This window comes from Strigops habroptila, chromosome 3, assembly GCF_004027225.2.
Source record: "Strigops habroptila isolate Jane chromosome 3, bStrHab1.2.pri, whole genome shotgun sequence".
In the NCBI taxonomy this organism is placed as follows: domain Eukaryota; kingdom Metazoa; phylum Chordata; class Aves; order Psittaciformes; family Psittacidae; genus Strigops; species Strigops habroptila.
In genome coordinates this window covers 2,034,121-2,061,254 of record NC_044279.2, presented here as the reverse complement: position 1 = coordinate 2,061,254, position 27,134 = coordinate 2,034,121, and the positions used below count along the sequence as shown (strand labels likewise).

General features: G+C 45.3%; 1 protein-coding gene across 2 annotated transcripts in view; it reads left to right on the top strand.

Moving 5' to 3' along the window:
- Positions 1 to 27,134, top strand: part of EXOC4 (exocyst complex component 4) — a 396,577-nt gene that overhangs the window by 316,615 nt on the left and 52,828 nt on the right. For both annotated transcript variants that reach the window (XM_030480709.1, XM_030480710.1), the window contains exons 12-14: positions 548 to 684; positions 9,441 to 9,596; positions 22,155 to 22,333. In XM_030480709.1, coding sequence (XP_030336569.1) covers positions 548 to 684; positions 9,441 to 9,596; positions 22,155 to 22,333 — 472 coding nt within the window. The remainder of the gene's footprint in view (positions 1 to 547; positions 685 to 9,440; positions 9,597 to 22,154; positions 22,334 to 27,134) is intronic.

Below are 27,134 nucleotides of genomic sequence, written 5' to 3'. Positions count from 1 at the left end.
TTTAATACACTGCTTGGGGTAACAAAAGGATTGCAAGGTGCCGCTTAAACCTCAGCCACCAGCAGAAAGCTTGTGCCCTACACATGCAGCTTGTGTGATTGGGAGTGATGGTGAAATCCCTGGTCTTTAGGGTAGTCTGCAGTCTGTGAGCCTGGAGTTATTGCTCAGGGGTTTGCAGGTCCAAGCAGAACTCAGTGAAGCTGTCTGTACCTGGTTCCTCTAAAAATCACACTTTTGCATTCTGGGGTTTCATCTAGTGAAGGAAAGACCCAGTGAACTCTGCTGATCCTCAGCAACAGGCTCGGAAATCCAAACTTCATTCAAACCCCTAAGCCACCCTCTTCATCTCTTGCATTTTTCCTTCTTTATCCTCATTCATCCTGCTTTATGTCACTTGGTGCCATGGATTGCTCCAGCATCCGCTCAGCCTCGGGGACCATCAGCTGTACAGTTACATCTGTGAAGCTGATCAGTAAAACATGAGCAGGCTGAAATTAAGATCCACTCTGAACTGCCATTCATGCTCCTGCTTTTCTTTCTTTTCCAGAGCACAGTAATTGTGGAGAAGACAGTTCAAGACCTGATGAACCTGATGCACGACTTGAGCGCCTATTCGGATCAGTTCCTCAACATGGTGTGTGTGAAACTCCAGGAGTACAAGGACACCTGCACCCTTGCCTACAGGTACAGGCAGGCTTGGAAAGCAATGTGTGTTAGAGATGCTGTTCTTGGGCTTTTGCTCTTTTGCCATGAGTAGGCAAGAGTTACTTCTAGAAATCATCTCTGATGGGATGGGCAAGGGTATTTCCTTCTAGGTGGGGAAAAAGTCTGGAATAATGATCATTGGCATAAGAGTCTTGGCTTCTCAGTGACTTTATCCACATCACACTGTGTTTTAGGCTCTTTAAATGTGGATGACAGTGGTAGCAGAGCTTAGAAACCACACAGCTTTTCTCTTAATCAGGCAAAAGGTGACCTCAGGTTGGAGATGGAGAGTATAAGGCATCATCTTTAAAATAAATAGCTGTATGTAGCTATTGCTTCCTTGTAAGGCAAGTCAGACCTTTCGATTTTAAGTGTTACCAACAGATTCAGCAGTATTTTACTTAAATATATAGATTTGGGTATTCAGATCTCAGGGCAATGCAGGAATTAGTAACACCACCACAACATAAATACATCCACGCTGGGGTTTGTGAAACAAGAAGCTCCCCATGACCCAGCTTCGGTGTGCGCTTGAGCCCAGAACCCCCCTGTGTGCTGGGCTGCACCCCCAGAGCGTGAGCAGCAGGTCAGGGAGGGGATTCTCCCCCTCTGCTGCGCTCTGGGGAGACCCCCCCTGCAGTCCTGATCCAGCTCTGGGGCAGCAGCACAAGAGGGACGTGGAGCTGCTGGAGCGAGGCCAGAGGAGGCCCCGGAGCTGCTGCGAGGGCTGGAGCAGCTCTGCTCTGGAGCCAGGCTGAGAGAGCTGGGCTGGGGCAGCCTGGAGAAGAGAAGGCTCCTGAAGGGGAGACCTTAGAGCAGCTCCAGTGCCTAAAGGGGCTCCAGGAAACCTGCAGAGGGGCTTTGGACAAGGGTCTGTAGGGACAGGCCAAGGGGAATGGCTTTAACCTGCCAGAGGGGAGATTGAGATGAGCCCTTAGGCAGAAGTTGTTCCCTGTGAGGGTGCTGAGGTGCTGGCACAGGGTGCCCAGAGAAGCTGTGGCTGCCTCATCCCTGGCAATGTTCGAGGCCAGGTTGGACACAGGGGCTTGGAGCAACCTGCTCTAGTGGAAGGTGTCCCTGCCTGTGGCAGGGGGCTGGAACTGGAGGAGCTTTAAGGTCCCTTCCAGCACAAACCATTCCATGACTTCTATGGAACTTTCCCAAAACTTGTCTGTAAACTTATTCAGGGGGGCATCAAATGCTTTGTCCCTCTGTCCTAGACTGTCTTTGTTCATTAGCATTTTTGGGTGATCCATCTCTAACTGCTTCCCCAACCATAGAGACTAAACACAGTGTGGTCCCGCTGCGCATAGAGTTATGCTGGATCGTTTGGTTTACTTGCGTTATCCTAGATTTCCTGGGTAACCATCAATAAGTAACTTTCTCTCTGTATATCCCAGTTGCCCATCTTTAAAATGGCCCTCCCTGGAGAGGGAACCAGGAGCATGCCCCATGCCATGGTGATAAATACTTGTGTTGAGACACTACAGATGCTGCAGCAGTGTGGGCTGGGATATCTGCTATACATAATCTCCTTTAATGGCTAAATGAGGCTGGCTATAGGAGGGAAGCTGAAAAAGTCCCTTGTGTTTTCTAACCAAGAGCATTAAGAAATTATTTCCTATTGCCTGATTTCGTTCAGGAAAAGCTTCATCTGGTGAGCAGTTGTGTACAGGCTCATTATTATCAACACCACCACCAATAGCAGTGAGCACATATGGGTCTAAACTTCACTTGCGTAAATTGGTGGCTTGTCATGTGCCGTTGTCCAAAATGCTTGGATTTTATATGAAACTTCATTGACTGGAGCCAGACAATAGATGTGATTTCTTTGGCTTAAACTTAAAAGGTCCTTCCTTCCTTCCTTTGCTGATACCATTCCTGGTTTTGGCACCTGCTGAGGAGTAATTAGGACAGCCCTAATTTGGCAATATCCTGATTGCAAGCAGGAGGGAAAAACAGGAAACGTTCTAGTTTTGCTGCTAGCAAATGACTGACTGAAATAGAAATCTATATTCATTTCAAATGATGCAGAGGAATGGAGCAGCTCCCCGGTATTCCCAGGGCAAACAGTACGATCCATGGGGACATTATGCCCTCTGCAGGGATCTCCTATCAGTACGGCTCCATGCAGCCTTACTCTTTGGACCAGGGTTTTCCTTGAGGGTTTGAGATGGATAAATCCTTGTGTTCATAAAGTTAGGGAAGGAAGGCTTATTTATAGCTGCTTTAAATCAGAATAAACTCTTTAGAGCTGTGAACTAATACAAGCAGGCAAAGCCATCGGAGCAAGGGAGTGTGTGTCTGTTCTTGAGATGTCAAGATAGTGAGAATTTGGGAAGCCAGAGAGCTGTTTTATCCAAGATTTGCACGTGGCATTTGGACATTCCCCATGTGCATGTGTTTCTTGAAGGGGGAATATGAGCAAACGTGGGTGAAATGTATTCAAATACAGGCTCCTCAAAGCAAGGCTGTTTTATTTGGAGTCCTTCGCAGAGCAGATAGCACTGTCAGGACGTCAGTGCTAAGAAATGCACAGCTGAGGTTTCTCGTGTTTGATTTCCATTTGGCACACATTTTCCAGTGAATGCAAAAAGGAAAAAACCTGGATATGAATGGATTGGACATTTATCTAAGTAGCAGCTACAGATTTTCTTGTTTTAATTGATGATGGATTTCAGAAGCGTGTTCAATCTGATGTAGGTGAGATGTCTTCAGCAAATTACGTGTTTGTACCCAAGTGCAGTTTCAGTTTGACATAAACTGTTTATGGATGTGAGTTATGTTCCTGAGGGGTTGGGATTAAAATTAAAACAAAAATGTGAGATAGAGCCACAAAACCTCCTGCTGTGTTGGCAGTGCTTTTCTTCAGCCTTGTCCAGTCTACATCTAGCTGCTGCTTCAGCAAATTCCTATAATAGCAGCTCTACTCATGAGTGAAGCCTGTAGAGCTAAACCATTTTTACAGGGCTTTAGTACAAGGAGTCACAGGGACAGGGAAAATCCTGACCAGTTCCTGGTAGCTACCCTTAACATGAGTCTTTAGTCTCTTGCCAACACCCTTCCAATATCTGAAGGGGGCTACAAGGATGCTGGAGAGGGACTCTTCATCAGGGACTGTAGCGATAGGACAAGGGGTGATGGGTTCAAACTGAAACAGGGAAAGTTCTGGTTAGATCTAAGGAAGAAGTTCTTCCCCATGAGGGTGCTGAGGCGCTGGCACAGGGTGCCCAGAGAAGTGGTAAATGCTCCATCCCTGGCAGTGTTCAAGGCCAGGTTGGACAGAGCCTTGAGCGACATGGTCTAGTCTGAGGTGTCCCTGCCCATGGCAGGGGGTTGGAACTGGATGATCTTAAGGTCCTTTCCAACCTGAACTATTCTCTGATTCTCAGACAAGTTTTGCTGTCTTGAGTGCTAAAACTAATCTCTTTCTATGTCTTTCTACACAAATAAGCCCCATGTTTAATTATGCCCATGTTGAAGCTGCAGTTCTTACTTTGTTGTCCAGCTTTAAGCTCTGTCCTGTGTGTCCACCCGCTTCTTACCAGTCTTCATCCTCTCTCCCTTGAACAACCCTCCTGTTACACATTTTTCAACCTATCTGAAGAGCTTGAGTAAAGGCACCACTCACCCAAATGCGTCTCTTTAGTCTGTAAAAAGAGATGGACGTCTCCAAAGAGTAGTTCACCTTAGTTAAAAAGTGGCCAAACTCTTTGGAGGTGCTCAGCTTTCTCCTTTGGTTGGGAAGGCGGCTTGTGGTGACCAGCCTCCTGCCTGAACTGACTGAGCTAAATACGATAAGGTGGGATAAAACTGGGCCTGTATCTTTCAAAATGATGAAGAAAACCAGTGTATCTCAGTTCCTGCTTTCCAGCCAGCCAAAATTCATCCAAGGTGTGGGGTCTGCAGTCAAACAGGATTCCTTGAGTCATCAGGAAATGCTCTTGCTGCTCAGTTTACTACTTCTTACTGGTATCTTCCCCTTCTTCCATTAACTTTGGGGGTTTTAAGTTGTGTTTTTGACTCTTTCTGGGCACGGGTCTCTCCCTCAGGCCTTTAGGTACCTGGCACATGGTGAACATATTGGTTTTAACCTCTTAGCAGTGCAAGCAAAGCTCAGCATGGAAACACCACCTTGGCCCTGGGAAGAGAAACAACTTACTCAAAAATACATTTGGCACAAGCCAACACAGTTCAATTATTCCCCGTGGCCTCCAGATGTTTTCCTAATGAAAAGCCATACCCCCCCCAGCTGTGTCCAGGGATGTTCCCATCACTTTGATCCCAGCTCAGGGTGGCAGTGGTGCAAATCTGGGATCATTACCACCAGCAGATGTTTCCTGGATAAAACCCACTGAGCTGTAGAGGAGTGAACCCTCCTCACTCATCATGTGCCATCATCTATGTGACACCTTTTCCCTACCCACTCCCAGGAGCTGGGTACAGACAGATGGGATTTTCCTCGGCCCATTGAGCTGTGAATTAATTAGTTCATTATGGCACTGGTGGGAGCAAGAATGCATTGGGTCTGGCTGAGATGGAGTTAATTCTCCCCATAGCAGCCCTCAGAGTGCTGTGCTTTGTGTTGGTAGCTGGAAAGATGTTGATAACACACCAGTGGTTTGGTGCTGCTGAGCAGTGCTCCACAGCATCAAGTCTCTCTCTCCACCATTCTTCCCTCACCAGGAGGCTGGACAAGATCTTGGGAGGGGACAGAGCCAGGACAGCTGATCCCAACTGACCAAAGGGGTATTCCATGTCATATGATGTCTGCTCAGCAATAAAAGCTAAGAGAAAGGAGGAGGTGGGAGGACATTTGTTATTACAACGTTTGTCTTGGAGTAACTACTACACATACTCAAGCCCTACTTCTTGGGATCATAGAATCATAGAATGGTTTCGGTTGGAAAGGACCTTAAGATCATCTAGTTGCAAGCCCCTGCCACAGGCAGGGACACCTTCCACTAGAGCAGGTTGCTCCAAGCCCCTGTGTCCAACCTGGCCTTGAACACTGCCAGGGATGGAGCATTTACCACTTCCTTGAGCAACCTGTGCCAGGGCCTCAGCACCCTCACAGGGAAGAACTTCTTCCTTATATCTAACCTGAACTTCCCCTCTTTCAGTTTGAGCCCATCACCCCTTGTCCTATCACTGCAGTCCCTGATGAAGAGTTGCTTTACAGCATCCTTGTAGGCCCCCGTCAGACATTGGAAGGCTGACATAGCCTGCTGATGGGAAGTAGAGAATAAATCTTTTGTTTCCCTTTGCTTTGCACTTGGCCTTTGCTTTTGCTTTATTAAACTGCCTTTATCTTCATCCACAAGCTTTTTTCCACCTTATTTTGTCCCCCTCCCATCCTGCTGAGAAGGGGAATGATAGAGCGGCTTGGTGGACACCTGGCATCCAACCAAGATCAACCCACCACAGCCTATTACAGCAGCAGGAGTAATTACATAGGAGTTTGGGAGAAGGGGGAGTGTTTGAAAGGAAGCATTTTGAGCTGTACTAAAACATGTCATCCTGACTTGTGATAATTTACTCGAAGCCCCAAATTAGATTGACATTGATAGAAGTTATGGAGGTTGAAAACTGGCTGAGATGCTAGAAAGAAAAGGTGGGGGAAAAGGAGTGTGGAAGTGATGGGGAAAGCTGGGCATCTAACAGAGGTTGGAGTATGTACCAACCTATTAAACATGAGGGGGTGGTTGGAGTGAAACCAACCTATCAATAAAGATTAGGAGGTGTTCCCATCATGGGAAACAATGGGGGCATAATTCCAAAGGACCCATGTAGTGGTGGCAATATCCCAGCATGGATTACTTTGAAGCTTCCTATTGATTTCAGTGGAGAATTTGGCTTAGGGCTCCATGGCTCATGGACCCATGAGTAGCACATCACCAAAAGGTGAGAAAAGCAGGAGTTGTGTGGGTTAGGCTCTTGGAAAACAGAGACCCTAGGAAAGCAAGGACCCCAAACTCAGTTTGTAGCTTGCTATAGCAGCCGAATATCATCCTCCTTCTCCTTCCCCCAATACCCACTGCAAAAAGCAATAGGATTCTTGAAGACAGCAGATAATAAGGATCATAAAACAGAGAGGTAGCTCTGTCCTCTGTATAACTCCATCAGAAGACTCCCAAAGAGGACTTGCATTCGTAGTCATCTGAAGGGCTATGATAAGGCTGTTAATAATTGAAGAGAGTAAATAGTGGAAGTGGTGAGAGCTGAGGCTGCTGTAAGGGGAAATAGCAGGGAGTAATGGCATGAAACTGAGTAAAATAAAACACAAGCACAGTGTCAGGACTTTTATATTTTTTATGAAGCCAAGAGTTAGATTTGCTCTATTGTGAAATAAACTCCCAAGGGAAGGAGACTATTACTTTAGTCATTTAAAACTGGGGAGAACAAAGCACTGGCTAATACATCCAATGGAACAGTTGTCTTGCCTTGGCAGAGAAATGGCCAGATAGCATCAAATGCAGTTTTTCCATCTCAAATGTCAGAGATTCTAGTGAAGCTTTTGGGTTTTTTCCCTTCACCCAGGGTGTGAAAAAAGGGCCTTTTTTCCTAAGGGGAAAAACACCAAGTTCCTAACAGCAGCAAAAAGCCAAATTGCGGTTTTGACGCTGAGGTCTTCTGTGGCTGGAAACAGAATTCATTCTTTTGTCTGTGGCAGATTGAACATGAAACTTAAAGAGAAGGGAAATCTCTTTGTAAGTGCATGTGACAAATTCATTTTCACAAATCATGTGTATTTACAGAGCAGACGTTGTTTTCGGGGTAGTAGGTGAAAGGAGTGACAGGTTGCTCCGTGCTGGTGGGAAAAAGAAGTAATCTGCTCTGTCTCAAGATAGATTAGTGTTGGCTCCTATCTCAATGCCTTTTTCACTGTTTTCCTTTTCAAAACACACATACTCGGTGTGTTGTTACTTTTATTTCTATTTATTGACCAAAACATTCCTTTCAGGACGTGGAAAATGAGACTGGTTAATCCACATAAACCCCTTACAAATGTGCAGGGTCTTCATTATGATCTTGCATGACCCTTCCCAAAATCACCACCTGAATGCTAGGGACAGCTCTGAGCATCTGTTTGCCCCATTCAGTGGCCTAACCTGGATCTAGAAGTGTAAATGGCTCAGCAAGGTCCACATTGAGCTGATGTGGGCTAAACCAGCACAGATACATCCATGCCACAACACCCAGCAGCTCCAGTTCTTGGTTGACAGATCCAGTGTTGAATCTCTACATCTTTTTGATGCATGAAGTTTCTATCCATGTTAAAGAAGCAGTTTTTTCTGGGGGACAGTAACAGATAAAAGATCTATTTGGCATTTACACTTCTCCAACCACTTGCATGGTAGGACTCAGCAAACATACTTTATTTCTGGGTGTCTTGTAACATTGTGAGCAAGAGGTGGTGGGTGTTTGAGGGCAAACACAGGTCCCGGAGCCTTTTCTGTATTTCTCCATAGTAGAAGGTGATCAGACTCTTATTGCACAAGTGAGATCTTGATTCTGTTGTTAACCAGCAGCTAAGCCTCTCCACAGGAACAGGGCCTCTGAGACCTTGTCTTTTCAGATGCTTCCATTCTCAAGCCACGCTGCTGCTTGTTTGGTGGATTTGCCATATTCCCATTACAGAGGGCAGGAAAAAATCCTGCTGCTGCCCACTGGAGAGGTCACCACCATGCCTTTGCTTTGAGTGATGTGGACAGATCATGTGTTTCTTCTTGGGCTGGAGAAGCAGTCCCACTGGTCACTATGCAAGGGCCTCCTAGAAGAGCCTTCCAGATGCTCACCAGAGAAGGAAATTGATGATAGGATCTAGAAGGAAATTCCAGTGCCCCTAACTCCTGCTTCCCTTTTCCAAGAGATAGAAAAACACCTTCTAGGTCCTTCCTGTCTACTGAACAACCCAAGAATGGGAAAGGACTTTCCTCTCTGTAGTCACAATGTGCCAGTGAAGTAGCAAACATTGACAAGGACTATGCTGATGGTTGTTCCTGAGCAATCCCAACACAAAAAATAGGTAGCTAATTGACTCCTTCAAAGAGAGCATCCTGTTTATCTCCTGCAGTTGCCAGTGAGGAATTCAGCTTAGTTACACTGCCAAAAATACTGAACAGGGAAATTCATAATTGGAATATTCTGTGATCTTTGATTCCATTTCACACATACAGGTGATTTAACTGAAATCTCTATTAGTAGATGGTTTGGCTGACTGGAGGGAAGATCCTGGATTCTTCATTTCCTTTCAGTGCTTCAGACCTGGTCCCCAAGCTGAGCCAGCTGGTGTGTGGTGAGCTGGTGGCTTCCACCCAGGTCTTCCTGGGCAGGTTTCCACATTGCAGTCACAACACCATCAGCAGCGGCTGGTGAGCTCAACTGAGACTGCAGGCAACAAATGAGCCATGGAGAAACTACCTTCTCTCTCTTGTAGTACAGAATGACCTCCTCCAGTTGTGTAAATGACTATAAGCTGAATGATTTCAAGGGTGGAGGGAATAACTCTATCAAAGTACATCAAGAGTTGTGAGTTGAAGAGGATTTTATATCCTGTCCACCTGCATTGCTGTTCTCTCCAGATGAGCTCTTTGTTGAATTCCTCTTTGGACCCATTCTGTACTGCTTAATGCACGCTTGTATGTGACAGGGATTTTAATGGGTATGTGCAGAATTGCATGAAAAATACAATTTGCTCCTCACTGATGTGATTGTTGCTGCTTCCCCCATAGGAGCATCGTGCAGTCGGATGAAAAGCTGGTGATCAGTGCATCCTGGGCCAAAGATGATGATATCAGCAGGCTCCTGAAATCTCTGCCCAACTGGAGCAACATGGCTCAGCCCAAGCAACTGAGACCCAAGAGAGAGGAGGAGGAAGACTTTATAAGGTAAAATAATGTATTAAGTTGTGAATGGGTTTCAAGGAGAGTAGCAACAATGGTGAAACCTGCTGGAAATGAAATGATAGTGGTGTTTGTGTAGCTGTTTTGTGCCCAGGTGTGAGAAGACTCCTAGAATCATAGAATTGTTTAGGTTGGAAAAGACCCTTAAGATCATTGAGTCCACCCATTACCCCAGCACTGCCAAATCCACCACTAAACCCTGTCTCTAAGTGCCACATCTACACATCTTTTAAATACCTCCAGGGATGGTGACTCCACCCTGATGGATGGATGGAGTCATCCCGATGGTGACAGCCGTTGCAGTGAAGAAATTGTTCCTAATATCCAAACCAAACTTCCCCTGACGCAGCTTGAGGCCATTTCCTCTTGTGTATCACCAGGCACCAGCTTTGCTGAACTGAGAACTTCCTGTGTGTTGGCTGGGTTTGTTTCTGTTGATGGTACTGAGAAATCATTTAGGAAATAATCTGTTTGGGGGATGTTTCTGGGCTTTGCTTATCAGTCATATGATGGATTGGTAGATAAATCATTCTGAAGCTCTCTATAGAATCACAGAACCCTGGAGTGGTTTGTGTTGGAAGGGACCTTAAAGCTCATCCAGTTCCAACCCCCTGCCATGGGCAGGGACACCTTCCACTAGAGCAGGTTGCTTCAAGCCCCTGTGTCCAACCCGGCCTTGGACACTGCCAGGGATGGGGCAGCCACAGCTTCTCTGGGCACCCTGTGCCAGCGCCTCAGCACCCTCACAGGGAACAACTTCTGCCTAAGAGCTCATCTCAATCTCCCCTCTGGCAGGTTAAAGCCATCCTCCTTGTCCTGTCCCTACAGGCCCTTGTCCAAAGCCCCTCTCCAGCTTTCTTGTCAGTGTCTTTAGGTACTGGAAGTGCCTATTATCCTTCAAGAGAAAGGAGAAAGCAGAGCTGCTTCTCACATGCAGCAAGCACAGAAGAGAGGGAGGCCACAGTTCAAAGAGGAGCTTCAGTGGCAGTGGCAGCTTGCTGCTTCCCTGTCCTTATTGCTCATTTCTGCTCTCTGTGGTGTTCAAACAAGGCTATATGAAGAATTGTGCTTGTGAATGGGATTGGAGAGGGAAAGAAAGGGTTATTTCTAATTCAGGCAGATCCTTTCTCTGGTTGATGGTGCTACTCTTATTACCCCTCCAATGAAGAAAACAGTAGTTTGCAACCTCATGGAGGAGCCAACTGGTTGTACTGGACAGGAAACTGGCATCACCAAAGCTGTCCTCATTTGAGCCATAACCTAGTGATGTTTCTCCTCCATCCCAACCCCAGGAGCTGTGTAAGGAGAGTCAAATGAAATATATTAATACCTCCAGAGGAGATTCTTTCAGAGGCAACTTACTGAGTCCAAACCAGATTGTTTCTACCCTTTGAGGCAAATGAAAGCCTGTAAGTAGGCAGATGGCCTTTCCCTGCACACTGTAAATGGCTCAGTCTCTGAATCTTTGACGCATCCTCCTTGTCATTCCAGTGAGTCAAAAAGCTTGTCTGTGCATCCCCATCACTATTCATCACTTCCTTGATTGACATTTGGCTATAAAACTGGAGGAGTAAGTGAAGCTGTTGAAAATAACAAGTCTAATTTGCCCAGATTGTGATTTTACTCATTCACTCAAGGCAAGCACAATAACATGAAGATGGTGCAGTCTAGAGACAGGGACGATGTAAAGTATAAAATATGTCTAGTCACAGAAATGTTTGCTCATACTGCAGTGGGGATCATCAGCTTTGCCAGTGTTTCAAACAATATTCAGTAATACTGGAAGAGTGAGGATGCAGAGCCCTTGAGGTCTTTGTGCAGTCAGTCCCTGAGTGGTTTGAGATTCACTGATTCAGTCCTAGCCTCCATCCTTGCCTTCACATTCATCCCTTGTTTCTTGGCACAGAATGGTGCTGGGATGCCCTCCTGGCTCATACTGTGATTTCTGAGCCATCAGCATGGGACACCAGAGCTCCCATGGATGCAAATCTGGGCACTGCAGGCTGGGCATAACCTGCTAGTGTAAATTCCTGGCCAGGCTAAATCTGATGGCCAAGCTCCATCTGATGCTATAGCAGTGCCAACGTTTTGATCCTAATAGATATTTTCTTCCAATATTGTCATTTTATTATCCATTAATTGAAGTATTTTGTGAAATTCTATCAGAGGTGTTAGAGTGGGAAATCTCTTAAGTCATCTACACTGAATTCACAGGGAAAAGCCGCTCTACCATGTCTGGTTTTTAGCTTAGACATTAGGACAAAGTTCTTTTCTCAGTATCTGTTTGCACAGAGCATCATGTATTAAGCCTTGATTCCTCAGACTGCTGTGTGAATGCTCCTGCAGCATTCATTTAAATGATAGTAATTGGTCTGGGCCAGTTTTAGCTGTTGATGATAAGCAACATGGCTTAGAAACTTCCTCAGGAATCTGCGTGCTTGAATAGATCTCTCCTGAAAGCTGCAAAATAAAATTAATTGCTTGTCCAATTCTTTGTCATCTTCCTTCCATTTAAATGGGCTTTTTTTCTTCAGACTTTCCCCTAATACAAACGAACATAACTTCTTTGCCCTTTCTTCTTTCTCTTCCTCTTGGCACTGCTGATGAATTGGGAATAATTCTGCCATAGCCATCTCTGCCTGAACACTGCAGTGGAGCCAAAGAGAAGTGGATAGCTTGGTTGTTAGGGTCATGGCTGTGATGGGAGAGCCTGAAAGAGTTCATTTCATTATCACTCTAAGCATCCAAGATATTTAAATCTTTGATATACAGATACTCATCTGTTTTCATGGATCCCCCTGCTCCTCAGCTAGCAGGGACAGGACTAAGCATCCTTTCCTGAAAAGGAAAGTTTAAGCTTGATGAAGCATGGGACCATGTTCTGTTTCGACATAAAACAAGACTGACAGCAGTACTCGAACTACTCAGCAGTATCCCTTTATGAACGTTGCTGAATGTCGTGGTTTGAGCCCAGCCGGTAACTCAGAACCACACAGCCGCTCACTCACTCCCCCCCCCCCCCCCCTTCTTCCTCCCCCCGCTCCCGGAGGGATGGGGAGGAGAATGGGAAGAATGTAACTCCCATGGGTTGAGATAAGAGCAGTCCCGCAACTAAGGTATAACACAAAACCACTACTGCTACCACCAATGATAATAACGATTAGTGAAATAACAAGGGGAGAGGATACAATTGCTCACCACCCACCGACCGATACCCAGCCCGACCCGAGCAGTGATCTGGGCCTTCCGGGTAACTCCCCCCGGTTTATATACTGGGCATGACGTGCTGTGGTATGGAATACCCCTTTGGCTAGTTTGGGTCAGGTGTCCTGTCTCTGCTTCCTCCCGGCTTCCCCTCCTCCCTGGCAAAGCATGAGACTGAGAAAGTCCTTGGTTGGAATAAACATTACTTAGCAACAACTAAAAACATCGGTGTTATCAGCGTTGTTCCCAGGCTGAAAGTTAAAAAACACAGCACTGCACCAGCTACTAAGCAGGAGAAAAATGACTGCTATAGCTGAACCCAGGACACTGAATTAAACATGTCCTGAAAAGTTTACCATCAGTGTTTGTACTGTGGCAGGAAGAGATCTCAGAGCACAGTTTTCCTTCTCTCCTCCTCCTTAGGTTTCCTGTAACTCATTTGTTTAATTAAGAAGAAGAATCCAAACGTGATGTCTCTGCAGAAAACCCCAACCTCATGCCTATCTGTGTTGACAGTGATTGATTTTGTTGTCTTAACCCATCACTACGTCTTGCAAATAGATGTCAAAAGGCAGGGTAAGATACTAGCAGAATCTCCCCATTAATATTCTGGTGGGGTTGGCCTGACCAAGGGACCTGATTGAGCATATTCTAGTACCTCAGAACTTGGCAAGGGGAGAAAGGAAAGAAAAGTCATGCCTCTGTTCATATAATTAGTTTTTAAAGCTCTGAAGGCTATTTGGCACTGGGGTGAGTGTGAAATGCACTGCCCTTATCGCGTTATAAAGGTTAGCCTTCAGTTCATTGCTGAATCAGATGTGTCGGTGGTAAATCCCAAAGATGCATCATTTTCAGGTTTGCCTTTGATGAGGAAAAGCAATGTAAAAAGAGCTTCAAATCTGGTCATGCTTGAGTTACAGCAGAAATTCTTGGATTTTGGTGCAGCTCTGCAGCAAGGGGCCAGGGTTCTGTGCACAGCAGGAACCATGGCTTTGGTTCCTTCCCTTGGGGCTGGAGAAGGAGTGCTGGTAATTCATGGGCAACACATTTGCCTGGAAAGCCCATGCTGGTCTGAAGATCACACCACAATGCAGACTTTCTACAAGGACCTGTAGGTACAGGACAGGGGGAATGGATTTAACCTGCCAGAGGGGAGATTGAGATGAGCTCTGAGGCAGAAGCTCTTCCCTGTGAGGGTGCTGAGGCGCTGGCACAGGGTGCCCTGTGGCTGCCCCATCCCTGGCAGTGTTCAAGGCCAGGTTGGACACAGGGGCTTGGAGCAACCTGCTCTAGTGGAAGGTGTCCCTGCCCGTGGCAGGGGTTGGAACTGGAGGAGCTTTAAGGTCCCTTCCAACCCAAACCATTCTGTGATGATTCTGTGATTCTAGAATCTGACTGCAGAGTGCTCCAGCTGCTTGCTGCTTCCTTCTCTGCATCTCCTGTTCACATGAGGATGCTCATTCTCACTTGCTCTAAACCAAAAGGATGGGGTATATTTGAGCAACGTGGAAGGATACCTGTGCAACAGCAGATCCTTCACCAAATCATCACAAAATATATTGGTCAGAACAGTTACACTATCCCAACTGCTTATTAGGATCTCTTCCATTGGTTTACTTGATGCTCATCTTCAGACAGTATTTCCAGTGTAAAATTGGAACCTAGGTGCAGATGTGGGTCTGGTTTGGAAATGTGTCACTACTGGACAAGACAGAAAAGCCAAGCTGAAGGAAGAGAGCAGGGATGGGCTAAAGGGTGTCCCTCCAGAACAGAAGGCATGGAAGCAAGAAAGGTACCCTCCAGTTTTGGATGTATTTGGGACTGTGTCTTGGGAACCACTATTTCACCTCAGCTCCCTTAGGACATACAGCACATCTCACTTGCATGCTGGAAGAGGACATCAGCCATCCAACAGCAGTAAAGACACTGGGATATGCTCCAGAGAATGAAATATCCTTTCCTTTCCTTTTCATGCCTCAGTCCGTGTGAGCAGAATTGGGAACAAGCTGGGACAATTTGCATTGGACTATTAAGTCCTTCCCTCGGTGCAAAGGGAGAGCTGTGATGGCAGAAGTGTGGAGTTCAGCTCTTACCTCGGGGTAGGGCAGTCTTCCCTTGTTCCACCTCTCTATGCAACCAGCAGGCACTGGCCAGGGTTTGCATCAAAAGCTGTATCTCAGGTTGTTCCATCTGCTCTCTCATGGGTGGTTTTTGTAGTGTTGGTTTGGAGCTTTCCATTATTTTTAGTCTCTTTTGCTGTCCTAGTGCTTCTCCTGCTGCATGCTCCTTTTCTGAAGCCTTGATGTTTTATGGAAGGCTTTTCTCTTTCTTTACCTCTTTGCTCTCCCTCCCATTCTCAGTTGTAGCTTTTCTGCCTCTCTTCCCTTGTTTCTTTCTCTCTGAAGAATAAAAGATCCCTCTGTCCAATTTCTCAGGTTCTATTTATTATATCCCAGTACTTTTAAAGGGTAAAAGGATAATTTTGTAAGATTGGCAGCAGACTGCAGACAACTTTTCCCTTTACCGGGACTATGAATCTGAGGTGTGAGTCATTTCCATTTGATGACAGTCTGCTCTTTTATATGAAATGGGTTTCTAGATCTCTTCTCTGGAGCCTACAGGAAAATGTGCCTCACCATGAGCGCAACTGGTACTAAATCTTATTGCTATCAAGAGTATCATCTGAGAGGTGTAAAATTGAGTGAGCAACTGGATCTTCAGAGGCCACTTCTGTATTTGAGAGGTTTCCTTCTGCCTTTGCTTTGTCTTGTGATGGCAAAAAGATTTTGGAGGATTTGGGTTGGGGTTTTGTGAGGATTGTGTTCTGGCCTGATGATTCTATTCTGCACCTGAAGCCAGAAAGAGTCATTAATCCTGCAGGTGCATTGTCTATTAAAATGAGTGCAGCAATGCTCAGCTCTTCCAATGTATTTTTTCGGGGTAATACCTGTGTCCCTAAACTGCAGAACAGGGATGGAGGAGGAAGAAGGAACAGAAATGAGATTCAGCTCCTCCACAAAGCTTTAATAACAGCTCCTGCTTTAACAAGATTGTGTATCGCTAAATCACATCATTAGAGCTACACAATGCACTCGAAGACTCTTCCTTGTCTGCTGTGATAAATCGTATGATAGAAACTTAACAAGACCAGAATATTCAAATAAATTTAAGTGAGAAGATGGTTTGTGATGTTACAGCTTGAAATTGTCAATTAGTGATGGCTGCTGCTTGACAGTGCTGCGACCTCGCAGCAGAGGTTCGGAGCGCCGATGGTGACGGTCCCTAATAGAGATGCAGAAGTTGTTGTGGGAGGCTCAATGAGCCTCAAAGCTGGGTTTTAGGATGGGCTGGCTCTTCAGTCCTTTAAAACCGAATCCTTTAGGTTGTCAGGGTGAGTTTATATCCACTGAGGATCCTTTTGCAGCAGCTTTTCATCAGGGCTACAAATGCCGTTTGGTTGTACTGCGAAGTACTCGTGCTGAATATTTGAAATACCTTCAGGTGCTGAATCTTTGAACCAAGTGAAATGGCATCTTCAGCAGGAAGGTGGCTGGGAGGGGGTATATTGTTCTTCCAGCAGCAAATCATTTCAGAGGGCTTCCCTTTGCAGCAAACAGGCCACATGGGTTGTTTGTTTTGGCGCTTGCATGATTTCTTTCTGATGGTTGAACAAATTCTGGTGCAAGGTGAAGCCACAAATCACCTTTTCTCTCTGTCTTTATAAATAAGAACATCAGGGGAATTTCTTTGAATTAATCAAGGGCAAATCCGTCTGTCTGGGTAGTTTCTATACACAGTTTTTAAGCAAGGTCTCCAGGCTGACTCTGGCTCAAGTGTAGGAATAGAAAACAAATGGGTTATAAAACTTCTATATGACATAAATACAGAGAAAAATCTGCTGATCCAAAAGAAGCTGCAAAGCTGCAGTGAGACTGATGCATATACTGTCATCATAAGATTTCCATTATAATGTGTATCATGTTTTATATATAATATACAATATGTATTCTAAGTGCTTTATATTGAGTTCTTATACAGCAAGCTTTTTACCTAGTAATTGTTTTCGGTAACATTGTCATGGATGTTCAGTTTAATGTGGATTTGGTAGAACACCATGACAAAGCAGTAATCCTTGTTTTGCCACCTCATCCTAGAGCGTTTGTGTCTTTGTTCACGCTTTAATAGATGTTTTTAGGGTATTTCCTCTACAGACACAGCTCTGCCCGCTGCTTTTAGCTGCAGTTTAAATTCGTCTTGTTGCTTCTCATCTGCAAGCACCCGATGCTCAGTGGAAAGCATCCCTCTGAGGTCTGCGGTTGAGAGGGTGTGAGAAAGGACAGGAGGTCCTTGTTGGGTTCCAGGAGGGCTCCTAAGGGACTTGCTTAGTGTGTCCCCCCCATTCCTCCAGCTCTACGCGTACTCCCAACAAGCATTTTCATAGAATTGTCATGGAATCGTGGAATAGTTTGGGTTGAAGGGACCTTAAAGCTCACCCAGTTCCAACCCCCTGCCGCGGGCAGGGACACCTTCCACTAGAGCGGGTTGCTCCAAGCCCCTGTGTCCAACCTGGCCTTGAACACTGCCAGGGATGGGGCAGCCACAGCTTCTCTGGGCACCCTGTGCCAGCGCCTCAGCACCCTCACAGGGAAGAGCTTCTGCCTCAGAGCTCATCTCAGTCTTCCCTCTGGCAGGTTAAAGCCATTCCCCTTGGCCTGTCCCTACAGGCCCTTGTCCAAAGCCCCTCTTCAGGTTTCTTGTAGCCCCTTTAGGCACTGGAGCTGCTCTAAGGTCTCCTTTTCCTCTGCGTTGTTTGACTACGGGATAATTGACACTAATTTCTTGGCAGAGAAAAGGGAGAGGAGCAGTAAGTGAACATGAAGCTGCTGCCAAGGGCACATGAGAGATCTCCTGTCTCATTCTGCAGTACTGTTGTAGACACTTGGCTGCTTTTCAGCCCTGTTCTGGCACGGTCAGACTGCCTTAAAGGTAGCAATGGTCATCTTGATTTATCACACATGCTCTTCACTGGCCTTTCTTCCCCCTCAAACAAGTTTCCCATTCTCTTATGTATATGCTGAAATACGGATGAGGGGAAGCCTTGTATATTGTCATCAGTCCCTCTATAGAGGCCCTTAGTGACATGGGTTAGTGTGGACTTGGAAGTCCTGTGGTAAAGGTTAGACTTGCGGATCTTAAAGGTCTTTTGCAACCTATTTGATTCAGTGATTCTATTTCCAGGCATTTTAGCTCAATGTGTTGTTTAATTTTATTAACAGCTCATCACTTAGAGACATCACCACTGCTCTTGGTTGCTGGAGGAGAGGAGGGGAAGGTGGTCTGCCTGCAGAAGACTTAATTGACCAGCCTTTCCCCATCCCTGCTGGTACCATGTCAAGGATATGCTATGCATCCTATACAGTATCCAAGAGAACAGAGGAGATCTAAAGCTGAAACATTGCTGGTCACTCAGCTTGGAAAGTAAAAAAAAAAATAGAGAAATTAGGATGGTTTAACAAAGGGAAACAAAATGAGGTGCTTTGTTAATCCTAGGATTAAGCTAGCGCAGTCAGCCTGCTTTGACAAAGCAGAGATTTAACAGAGAACCCAGTTGCAGTGCACACAAATCCCATGGGAGTTGAGACTAAAGGGAGATGAAGTCGTGTGGCATCAGATACAAGTGTGAGGAAGAGTGAACTCCCACAAAGAAACGGCTGGACAGTGGATAAAGGCACTTGAATCTGCTTTATTTGCCATGTAGTTGATCTGCAACATTAATCTCCGTCTTGAGCATGGGTATATGCACAGCTGAATTAATCACTGGAGAGAAGAGTGTTGCCTTTTGTTACAGGTCTGTAAAACACTCTGTTATGAACCACTTGATAATGAGGTTTTCTTACTTTGTCAAATATATCATCTCTGTGGCTGGAAATTTCCATTTTTGGATGCTCACCAAAAGTTGCAGGATCTTTTATTTTCCCAGATGCTTTGGGAAAATAGTCCCAAAAGTCCAAAACAAGCTTCGTACGTAAGATAGGATGGGATTAGAATTGTCAGAGTCCTGGTAATTCAAGCCAAGGGTACCCACAGAACCATCAAAACCTCATCAATCAAATGCAGAAGGTGGCTGCACATCTCTTTGTATATGCTCTGTGTTAGATACGCACGTACAGACACAAATGTGGCAAGCATTGGCTGAGAAACTATGGGAATCAAAGGTCTGAAGATGCTGTTTTAAGGCAGGTATTCAAAAAAGCAGAGCTAAGGTTGGATATTCAGTTGATTTGGGGGTTTTTATATCCTTCTGTTGAGTGTAAGCCTTGCAAATTTAATAAAGACAAAGGCCTATAGTGAATATTCTCTCAAGCAGGCATCAGAACTAGCTTCAGGGAGACGTTTGCTAACAGCAGGTTTAAATTGAAAGGAGAGGGATCCACTAGAACTCTTTATAGTTATCATCTAAAAGGGAGTTGCTTGCTGAAGGTTGTCTCTATCACAGGTTTCAGTTTGTGAATTGGGGTTTCTGCAGTCAAGGGTGTGTATTAAAGAAAACAAATACATTTGCTGCCCTTTTGATACCAAATTCTGTTGTTTTGGAGCAAGGGGCAGAAACGCATTGATCCCAACAGCATTTAAGAGTATAGCTTCCCCTAGAAGACCTTATTTGTATTCCAAACAGGAACAGAAATAGGAAATACACCATGGTTTGTATAATATAGATTTTTCCCAGCCTGCCTGTAAGCACTGCATTATTCATGCCCAGGCTATCCATCCAAAGCAGTGCCAAAACTGTTCTGCTTTGCATGTGGGAAGGCAGAAGAGTTGTGCCTGTGATCAAAATGAATTGGTAATCGTGGTTGTGGGCAGCAGCATGGTAGTGGCTCCTCGTTTAACAGCTCTCAAATGGTGTTTTCCATAAAAAGTGCTTCTTCTGTGGCACTTTATATTGGGAAACTATGTTAACAAAGGTAGAAATTCACCACATTTCATTTCTTACATTTCCAAGTGATTGATGCAGTTGCCAATGGGATTTGGTAGTCTAAGTTAACAGGAGTACTTTGGTTGGAGGGAAGAAAGTGTATCTATGAAATGTCTTCTGCTCCACAGGAGCGGATAATTGTATCTGAGCGTTTGTAGGTGGGTAGAGTTAAGTGACATGTTCTGTGGTTGCTGTAGAAGTCAGTAACGTGTTTTACTTCAAAAAATCCTAGAATCCCAGACTGGTTTGGGTTGGAGGGACCTCAAAGCTCCTCCAGCTCCAACCCCCTGCCACGCGCAGGGACACCTTCCACTAGAGCAGGTTGCTCCAAGCCCCTGTGTCCAACCTGGCCTTGAACACTGCCAGGGATGGGGCAGCCACAGCTTCGCTGGGAAAAGTCTGTGCCAGCGCCTCAGCACCCTCACAGGGAAGAACTTCTGCCTCAGAGCTCATCTCAATCTCCCCTCTGGCAGGTTAAAGCCATCCCCCTTGGCCTGTCCCTCCAGGCCCTTGTCCAAAGCCCCTCTCCAGGTTTCCTGGAGCCCCTTTAGGCACTGGAGCTGCTCTAAGGTGTCCCCTTCAGGAGCCTTCTCTTCTCCAGGCTGCCCCAGCCCAGCTCTCTCAGCCTGGCTCCAGAGCAGAGCTGCTTCAGCCCTCGCAGCAGCTCCAGGGCCTCCTCTGGCCTCGCTCCAACCACTCCACATCCGTCTTGTGCTGTTGCCTCAGAGCTGGATCAGGACTCCATTGTGCTGATCATGCTTTACACAAAAAACGATGCTCTACCCCAGCTATGAGCTTGTCCACCCGGTTCAGCCTCGTATTCCCCTTCAAATGCCCATTTGGGCTTTGGATACAAAGCTTTGTATCCTCTTACGACTCTCTTAAGAAATGCACAGTCAGGAGAGCTTGCAAAGGGCTTTCCTGAGGTTCAGAAAAGATTTAACATGTTTCCAATAGCCAGAATGGATCAAAATTAACCCCATTTTATAGAGAGGAAGAACAATTGAATGTCCACTGCCATAGTCCCCTGGAGCTGGAGATGCTCCTGTGTCTCAGTCCCCAGGCACAGCCAACAGATAAGGATTCCTCCCAATCCACAGTATGCAGGATATAGCCTAAGGCAGCATATTTTCTATTGTCAAGCAGAAGAAAATCCTCAAAGAGATTTTTTTAATGAAGGCTATTTTTACTTTCTGCCTTTAATGAATTCAACTGAGCAATTTAAAACCATTTCAGGGTTGTTCTTTTCTCTTTTTTTCTTCCTCAAGTGACAGTGAAGTCCCACAAATCTAGGGAGACGCTGGCACTAAAACTGCTTAGATAGTATATAAAATGCCACTGATGGGATTATTTTGCTGCAGCTCGTTGCAGCTATTATGCTCAGCAGCATGATTCCTCATTGTAAGTTCATAAAGGAGCTAATGACAGGAAGTGGAGATTTGCAAAGTTGAATGGAAGTGGAATGTAAATTCGTAACAAAAAGAGCAACTAATGACGGGACAAGGATACTGAGGACCCTAGTGAATGTGCTGTCACTTAGAGTCTTTCAATGAATGCACTTGGTTTCAGCCAGGAGCTATTGTAATTAGATGTAGGAACCATGTCCTGATTTTCTCCATCCTAATGGTACACAAAAAGTCCTGCCGGATTCTCCTCCTTTACCTGCAAAAGCAATGAGAACGTGTGCTATAGAAATTGGACAAAACCAAACATGCTCTTCTTGGAGACAAGTAGTGGGACAGCCAAATCTGAATGCAAAAGGTGGAATGTGACAGTGGAGCGAGCAGTTATACACCTTCAAAGAACTTTTTGCAGCTTTTGAGGGGGTAAACACATTTGTTTTGGTCATCATTTTTCACTAGGTGCTATCTCTGCAAATAAAATAATGCATGGACTGATTTGTCACTTTGTCATAAGGTTTCACAGGAGATTTCTTTAGATGTGTGAAAAAACCTGAATCAGGGTAGGAAGAGCTGATTTAAAAGGAAAGATTAAGAGTGCTGTGTGTAATTTATACATATATCAGGGAGACACAGAAAGCACCTGCATGTCTCAGCAAGGTGTAAATGCTGGGTTGAGACCAAGAGGTATAGGAGTTGATTGAGATGGAGTTTGTAACTATGAGGAATGAGATGAAAGTCGGAGATTGTAAATGCAGGGAGAAGGATAGAAAATAACCTCCCTGAGATAGAGGTGTCATTCACTGTACCAAGACTTCAAAAACTCCACCAGCCAACATTCTTGAGACCCCACACTGGAACAGTTCTAATCTGGCTGGTTGGACCTTCTCCATGGTGTAACTGATGTCTTTCCCCTGCTGTCCCACGCTGTGTTTCTGACATTGGCTTCGGTTTGCATTTCAGGGCTGCTTTTGGCAAAGAGTCAGAAGTTCTCATTGGCAACCTGGGAGATAAACTCATCCCTCAACAGGAGATCCTGCGGGATGTCAGCGACCTAAAGGCCTTGGCCAACATGCACGAGAGCCTGGAGTGGTTAGCAGGTCGTACCAAGGCAGCCTTCACCAACCTCTCAGCCTCCCAGAGTAAGTAGCTCCCACAGGAGAACCTTTGTCTTAGAAATGGAAAAAAATCAGCATAAATACGTGATTTGAGCAGGAGTGGGCATCTTTTGTTCTTGATTTCAAAGCGGGTTTATGTCAGAGGGAAGCAGAAAACAAAGCAGCTTCATCTCTTTCTTCCTGGTGAATGCTGCGGTGTGGCATCTGCTCAGCCTGTGGTGGGCACCATGTGAGGGTGCCAGGAGCATCACTTCTAGCATAAGCTCTAAAGGGGCTTTCAAAGCTTGAGCTTTTCAGCTGTCCCTGCACAGGAGCAGGTATCAGCGCTGAGACAGGTTTCGTTTCCTTTAAAACATCGCTAGATCACTGAATATTTAAAACTAGGTGTGTATTATACATTCAGGAGAGAAACTGCACAGCTTTTAATGAGGAATGCCCTCATGTGCGTGTCACCAGGGCACTGATGCAAAAGCAGAAGCAACCCTTGGTGAAGCAAAGTGCCAGGAGGGCAGAGGCAGGGGAGCCTGGAGATGCTCGTGGCTGTCAGGGATTGCCTGCATTACCTTTGTGAGATCGTTTCGCTTCTCTCTGCTTCTTTTGCTCCTCCTTTGTGCAGCTTTTGCTCCTTCCCCCAGGGAATAGTGATTTTTCTCTGTCTGGAAAGTGCTGGAGACGTGATTAGTGTTGCTTCTCTTCTTATTGCTGTCACTGGCATTGTCTGCACGGGGTCACGTTCAGGGGAGGGTTGTAGCTGTGCCCCAGAAGTATAGCTCGATATAAACAGACCTCAGCTCTGCTGCTTTTCCACCTTTCCACCGTTATTAACTTACAGTGAGCCACCTACAGCTCAGCTGACCTGGGATTAAGCTTCTCCTAGGACAAAGGTTTGGGTCTCAGCTGCCTACTGAGCCATTCCCAAGAGCTGTCCTGTGTCACAGGCAGACGCCGGGGAGGTGGCTGTGCATTTGTTAGAGCAATTCATACTGCCCTAGATCCCTGTAGTAAAACAGTGTGTGTTTTACAAATACTGAACATCCCCTGTTGTCTTGGGGTTATATTAAATGCAGCTGCCTCGGGTGTGGAAGGAGGCATCTACACTATGTTGTAAATGAGGAGCAGAGGAGAAAAGGTTGCCCAGAGAGGTGGTGGATGCACCATCCCTGGAGACATTCAAGGCCAGGCTGGATGTGGTTGTGAGCAACCTGATCTAGTTGAAGATGTCCCTGCTCATTCCAGGGGGTTGGACTAGATGACATTTGAAGGTCCCTTCCAACCCAAACTGTTCTATGATTCTGTGAAAAGTGTTGCATAAAAACGTCCACACAGCTTGGTGGTATCCCAGGATACATGGAGATGTAGGGAGAATACATGGCATTTCTGCACTTCATCATGTAAATATGGAGTAGAGTCCCAGGGGAAGGTACCCATAGAGGAGCAGGACTAAGGGCAGCCAGATCTTCTGAGCTCTTGTGGGAATTTGGCATTAAAAATCACCTCAGCCTTATTTTCTGGGATATTTGTAGGTGCTAAATAAAGTCCTAGTGTTATATCTCTGTAAAAGTTATTATCATAGAATCATAGATTGGTTTGGGTGGGAATGAAGCTTAAAGCTCCAGTTCCAACCCCCTGCCATGGGCAGCGACACTTTCTACTAGACCACATTGCTCCAAGCCCCGTCCAACCTGGAACATTGTTCCCTGACAGCAGTGCATCTCTGGTTGACTGGCAATCCTTATAACATATATAACTCATATATAACTCTTATAAGAGTTATAACTCTTATATAACTCTGCTCTAGAGCAGGACCTCTAAACTCTTCACTCCACCTGTCCACTATCAGTTCATTGGGATCCAGAAGGATAATGAAGATTATCCCATCAGGTAACAATTAAAGACCCAAAATACTACAGGTAGCTTTAATATTCCTATAACCCATACTTTGAGTTCTCAATTCCTGAATGACCTCTACTCTCACAAGGTGAGATCTTCATGGAACAAAAGAAACCCAAACGCAATGGAAAATGCTATCAGTGTTCAGTAGCCAAATATTTATTCAGAGCACTTTAGTTCCTGGGGGAGTTCTTGGGGCTGAGGAGTTGTGCTCTGACAGTCAGAAGCTGTTAAAAACCTAAACATCATTTATAAGTTCAGCTCTAGTTGAAACTTAGATTATTTAATAGTGTTTTCCAACCATTAAAGGGCATGAGCCTGACTTTCAGCTTTCTGAGAGGATGTTACACAGAGCAGTGAATAAACATAAAAGTACAAAGTGTAGTATTTCACTTGGCAGTGTCCTCCTGACAATAAAAATTCATCTTCCTTTGTAATAACTTTATACCAATGCACTAAAATCTCTGTACACAAATGTCAGGAGGATCTGAAACAAGAGGAAGAACGAGGAGTGTTGGAAAATGTTAGAGGCTCTTGAACTCCTGGTTATAAATGAAACCTGGTGGAGTATATCTCATAAATGGAACATCAGTAGAGCTGACTGCAATCTATATGGGAGAAGTAAAAAGTGATGCCGTGGGGCAGAGGTGGTGGAATAATTCAGGTGTATTTACAAATCCATCAAGCTCCAGTGATATAGAGGGGAGTGCAGTTCTTTTGAGGAAGAATAAGAATGAACAACAAAGGAAAATTGAGATAAGATGTCTCTTTCCATCCCACTTGGGCAGGAGGAGAAGAGCAATGTGAATATGGTTGGACTGAGCAGGGAGGAGGAAAAATGAGAACTCCTTATTGTTTTAAAGGTTCATACAATGTTAATTCCATAACACTCAACTGTTATCTGAATTACTCTGTTCTCTTCTGTCGTGGTTTGATCATCTGAGTATCTGAGCATCTCATTGCTGGAAGCCACAGCAATGAGCATCAAGGGGAGGGAGGAGAGGGAATAACTGACAAAAGCAGAGCTAAATAAAGGGGGTTTCTGCCACGCACTGAAGCTCACCAGGTTTGGATTCAGATCACCATAAGTGCAGCCAGCTTTGTCGTTTCAGCATCAGTAACTTTGACTTTAAGATATGCCCAGGTGAAACCCAACCATTCCAATTCAAATCAGCTGGAATCAGTGGTTCTCATACACAAGTCAAGGGGCTGTTGGTCACCCAGCTCACTTTTTGGGTAGCTGACTTTGGGTAGACAGCAGTTGTTATATTCCTTTGAAGAACTCTGTCTTCTGCTTTATTTCTCTCCTTGGACTAGGTGCTGTGTTGAAGTGTCTGTGCTTGAACAAGAGCAGTAATCTCATCATCGATAGCAGTGGTGGGAGTTTATCTTTCATACTTACCACATGTTGGCCAATGCATGATGAGAGCACACATACAGGTCTTTGGTCATTTCTGTTTTCTGGCCCAGCAACTTGACATTAAATCTTGGTCCCACTCAGGGCACCATCAAAGCACATAGTGAGCGATTGGGACCAGAATTTTTGATGCAATGCCAGAAATACCATCTTCTGCAACAGGTTCGTAACATGCCAGTGGTGTTCCTGTATTCCTTCCTGGTAGAAAGTTGGTAGCTTTTCCAGCAAAGCTTCCTTGGCTGCAAACAGGCAAGGATGCCAGAGGAGAGCTCTTCATCAGAGACTGTAGTGATAGGACAAGGAGTGATGGGTTCAGACTGAAACAGGGGAAGTTCAGGTTGCAGGTAAGGAAGAAGTTCTTCCCTGTGAGGGTGCTGAGGCACTGGCACAGGGTGCCCAGAGAAGCTGTGGCTGCCCCATCCCTGGCAGTGTTCAAGGCCAGGTTGGACACAGGGGCTTGGAGCAACCTGCTCTAGTGGAAGGTGTCCCTGCCTGTGGCAGGGGGTTGGAACTGGATGAGCTTTAAGGTCCCTTCCAACACAAACCATTCTATGATTCTATGATTTATAGGCGTCACTGTAAGTATTCAGGTGGAGTTGGGCAGCTATGGGCATGGTTTGGGAAATGCTAAAAAGAGGACTACCTGTTGGTGGCTTTAGGCTGTGAAACGCCCCTTCCTAGAGATAAAAATTCAATAACCTTCTGCTGTGGCTGTGCCACAATTATCACTCATTTAAAAACAGTCTTGCTAATAGAGTGCTTTATCATGCTGGGCAGTCTCTGCATTCTTCATTATTTAGTGTTTGCTAAGCTGATGGCTCTTCCATAGCTCTTCCCTTATCTGCACTCCTTCAGAATTGGATTTTATATTTTCTGGACCAGTCAGATATGACAAAGTCATTTTCTTTTGCTCTTGTCTTTTGAGGGAATACAAACTTCTTTTTAACAATAACCATTTAAGGATTAAAATTGCTGGAAGATGAATTAACTGAGGAAGTCAAGTAAATTTTAAATAGGTTTTATATGGAAAATGGAAGTAGGGTTTCCTCTTTTCCTCTCCTGCTTCTCTGCCTTGTCATATGCAGATAGAACATAAACTCATCCTTTTTCCTTGCCAGAGCTTCAGCCTTCTGAAGCCCTTTGAATATTTAACAAAGAAGGAATTATTATGCATGATGAAGGAGTTGGGACGAGCTTTACATTTTTAAGATGGTTGCATGCTGTGTGTAGGTAGGAAGATGAAAGATTAGCCATTAGCTTACGGAGTTGCAGCTACCCTTTTAAATCCAGCCAGCTTTTGGCATCTCCTGGCTTCAGATCCTTGTAGTCAGCATTAACAACTGACTGGCTTAAATGTGGAGTTTGAAATTACTTTCTCCTGGAGCACACATGAAACAGGATTGTCCTTCTCTTTTAGGTGGCTTATTGGAAGTAAAGTTTTGGCCCATGTGCTGTGTCCTCGCATACGTTTGTAGAGAAGTAGATGTTCTTGCATCCGCCCAAAGGTTCGCTAGTGTA